We start from the raw sequence: 3,346 nt of genomic DNA, 5'->3' as shown, positions 1-3,346 counted from the left end.
ACCTTACAGAGCTTCGTAGGCGACACCACAGCAGCCTGCGCAGGGCTGGGGCCCGGGTGCGAGCCGGGTACTTGGCATCTGCAAAGCTCCCTCTCTCTTGGAAAACCGACACGCGCGTCCGTCCTCTCCGGCCAGCTACACTGCTCCTCGGAACTACAGCTTCATTGCGGCGGCGACACCACACATTTTTTCCACAGCTGAGGCACCCATACCCGGTGCAATCCATCCGCGTCTTCACCCCATACTGTAACCTGCGGCCGGAAACAAGGGGACGTAGCCTAGCCACGCGTACAGTCCAACAGGTCCCCCGCCGAGGCAACAGCTGTTTCGCTCCTGTGGCCCGGGTGCGAGCCGGGACCGCAACTCTACTGCCCTCCCCTCGGTCCAGCATAGCCGCCACGGCCCACCTGCCGCCGGGCGCAACCCCGACTTCCAGCTTCCCGTTGCACTGCGAGGTCTCCCCACGAGGCCGAAGCCGCAGTGCCGACCGTGTCTTGCAGCAGGCCGTCGAAAAAAGCTGCCACACCGGCGCAGCTCCCTCCATCGCACTGCCACTAACCTGCCCTGATCCACTATTGTAGTTCCTCCTTTTGTAGTGTGCTGTTTGTCAAGAGGGCGAAGCGCCTCGCAGGAAGGCCAGCCGCCCGTGTGTCTCCCCTTAACGAACCCGTCACCTTCCTTCTCCTCGGTCGATTAACAACTCTTGCAATCGGAGTCGTACAGCAGCTTTCGCTCCAGTCCTCGTAGCGTCGTCTCACCGGTCGGTTTTGCCGCCAAGACTCTTGACTTCGCTCTCCCAGAACTGGGCAGGGCCGGGGGTGCCCTGTCTCTTCTTCAGATCGTCGAAAGAGTTGGGTGGTTTTCGTACCCAGTATCGCCCTGATCTTGCAAAGTTTGTTGCAGCTTGTTCTTGTCGTTGGTGTCGCTAAGTCGCGGTTGTCGGGCGGGGTGGTGAGGGATTTCCGGGCGCTCAGACACCTCACTTCTGATCCTCGAAATCGACGTCTTCGGCCGCCAACAGGCCGCGCAGTAGCTGCGCGGAACTGCAACCCCTTGGAAATGAAAGACCAGGTCACAAAGGACCTGTCTTCCAATTTTTGCGATGCCCGGCCGCCTGCGCGCGCGGCCCCCGATGTTCCTTCACCGGGAAGGTACTCTGACTCATTAGTGGGCTACCTAGCATTCCGCGGCCAGACGTCAGCGGACACGGGTGTTTGGGTTCGGGTATGTGCGCGACACAGCCTCGTCTTGAGTCCGAGCCCAGTCCTCACAAAACAGTTAATTAACAGCCTTTGTCCTCGATATTTTTTACTCTTCCAACTTCTTGACACCCAAGTCTTTTGCTTTCCTCTCGCTGACCATCCGCGAGTCGAATACCGTCACAATGGGCTTCACTGATTTGCTCTCGGACGCTGGTCTTAGCGGTATGTAGTGAGTGGTGTGTGATGCATTTGCGAGCGTCGCCTAACCGGACGCAGTTCTCGACAGCTGGTTGTCCACCCGCTCCTACATCGTCGGGTATGTCTAGTCTGCTTTCTGATCCTCTCCCAATCACCAAGCTCAACAATATGATGATACAAATTGGTCCGTGTTTCCTAGCAGCGTCAAGACTTGCATATGACGACTTACTAAGTGCTTAACTATGTTGCATTTCTGAACCCTTTTGCTCATGCTTTCGACCTCCCACTGACTCATCGCGTCGATAGCTCCTCGCCGTCCCAGGCCGACGTGGCCGTCTTCAAGGCCCTGAGTGCTGCGCCTCCCCCTGAGGCTGCCAAGTACCCGCACGCTGCGCGATGGTACGAGCACATCGCTGGTTACCATGACGACTTCGCAACGCTTCCCGGTGATGCGGCTAAGCCTTACACCGCCTACGGTCCTGACGTCGACGCTGCCACACTGAACCGTGCGAATGCCCCGGCTGCTGAGGAGGACGACGACGATGTCGACCTGTTCGGCAGCGAGGAGGAGGAGGATGCTTGCGAATTAGGCGTCCACCATCGTCTGGCTGAGTACCGCAAGAAGAAGGAGGCCAAGCCCAAGGTCGCCGCGAAGTCTATAGTCATATTGGACATCAAGCCTTGGGGTACGCTAAGGTTTGACATGCATTCTGATTGAATTTCACGCTAACATTGACTCCCAAAGACGACCAGACCGACATGGTTGCCCTCGAGGCCGCCGTGCGCGGCATCGAGAAAGACGGTCTGGTATGGGGTGCTTCCAAGTTAGTGCCCGTTGGTTTCGGTGTCAAGAAGCTGCAGATCAACCTCGTTATCGAGGACGAGAAGATCAGCTTGACCGAGCTCGAGGAGGAGATCCAGGAGTTCGAGGAATACGTCCAGTCGACGGATGTTGCCACCATGCAGAAGCTTTAAGCTCCTGGGGAGGGGCTTTGATGATGCTTCTCGGATAGAAATGCGAATGAGGCCTGAGGGCGCGTAAACCGCTCTAGTAACTATGGGCCCGCCCTTGCACGCGGGAACTGACCTTGCCTCTGGTATGGCAAAGAAAAAGGAAAAAAAAAAAGAAAAGCAAAGACCAAAAAACATAGAAAACCAGACAAAAAAAAAGAAAAGAAAAAGGCAACTCCGCCGTTTGCATCTTGCTACGGCCACCCACCGACCTATACCTTGTCGTTACTCATCCCTCGCGGTCACACCTGCGACCGCCGACTTGCCAACAAGCCAGACAGCAAACCGCAGCTTGAGGACCCGATTATTTCGCCGGACCTATGATATCAGAACAGCCGTCGCCTCCTTCGATTTATTTTCCATTTTACTTAGCCATGCGTCAAGCCCTTGCTACCCTCCATCGAGAAAGAGTCTCTAATTACAGAGTCACGCAAGCCTCTTGATCAGCAAGCATAATTAGTACGTCTTGTCTCATCGTTACAGCTGCAGACTTCACTAATTAATAAACCAGCCAGTTTCAACGGCCCTTCCAAGCGCAAAGCGCCGACAGACGAGAATATGGACTAACCCGATATATTATTATTCCTACACCGCTGTGCCCTTGGGCTTGCCGGACCTTCAACAACTTACTATACAGGAAAACCGCGCCCTCGTGGGCCGGGTGAAAAACCCATATCGACAATCAAGGAAACGATCAGTGTGCGATCCTGCAAATACAAAGTGGGAAGGCCTCTTGGCCTTCGAAGGAAAGGGTATTAGACTGCGAGCTCCAGCTCCAGCCCCCTGGCCAGACCGTACTTCGGCAGTTTCCCTGAGTCCATCAGCCAATCCAGGATCCTCCCCGTTAGCCGTGCAGCTTTGGGACTGATTCCCTGTAGGACAGAATAAAAGTCCCTTCGCGTTCTGATCTCGGCTCTCTCCCATCTTCGAGTCAA

At 55.6% G+C, this 3,346-nt stretch overlaps 2 protein-coding genes across 2 annotated transcripts; both read left to right on the top strand.

The window, feature by feature from the left end:
• Nucleotides 1–1,384: 1,384 nt before the first annotated feature.
• On the top strand, nucleotides 1,385–2,375 carry N657DRAFT_572189 (uncharacterized protein; the record flags this gene model as incomplete). Its single annotated transcript, XM_062788869.1, has 4 exons — nucleotides 1,385–1,424; nucleotides 1,479–1,527; nucleotides 1,707–2,086; nucleotides 2,146–2,375. The coding sequence occupies 4 exons, from the start codon at nucleotides 1,385–1,387 to the stop codon at nucleotides 2,373–2,375; spliced, it is 699 nt and encodes a 232-aa protein (XP_062648157.1).
• Nucleotides 2,166–2,955, top strand: N657DRAFT_389634 (uncharacterized protein). The gene is made up of 2 exons (XM_062787143.1): nucleotides 2,166–2,870; nucleotides 2,923–2,955. The coding sequence occupies exon 1, from the start codon at nucleotides 2,458–2,460 to the stop codon at nucleotides 2,827–2,829; it is 372 nt and encodes a 123-aa protein (XP_062648156.1). The 5' UTR covers nucleotides 2,166–2,457; the 3' UTR covers nucleotides 2,830–2,870; nucleotides 2,923–2,955.
• Nucleotides 2,956–3,346: the final 391 nt, after the last annotated feature.

This window comes from Parathielavia appendiculata (assembly GCF_033297405.1).
Source record: "Parathielavia appendiculata strain CBS 731.68 unplaced genomic scaffold N657scaffold_5, whole genome shotgun sequence".
Classification (NCBI taxonomy): domain Eukaryota; kingdom Fungi; phylum Ascomycota; class Sordariomycetes; order Sordariales; family Chaetomiaceae; genus Parathielavia; species Parathielavia appendiculata.
The sequence above is the reverse complement of the archived record's forward strand: the minus strand, read 5'-3'. Positions and strand labels throughout refer to the sequence as shown.

Coding starts and splice junctions, on each gene's coding strand:
- N657DRAFT_389634 (XM_062787143.1), top strand. CDS start 2,458: ATGGGCCCGCCCTTGCACGCGGGAACTGACCTTGCCTCTGGTATGGCA.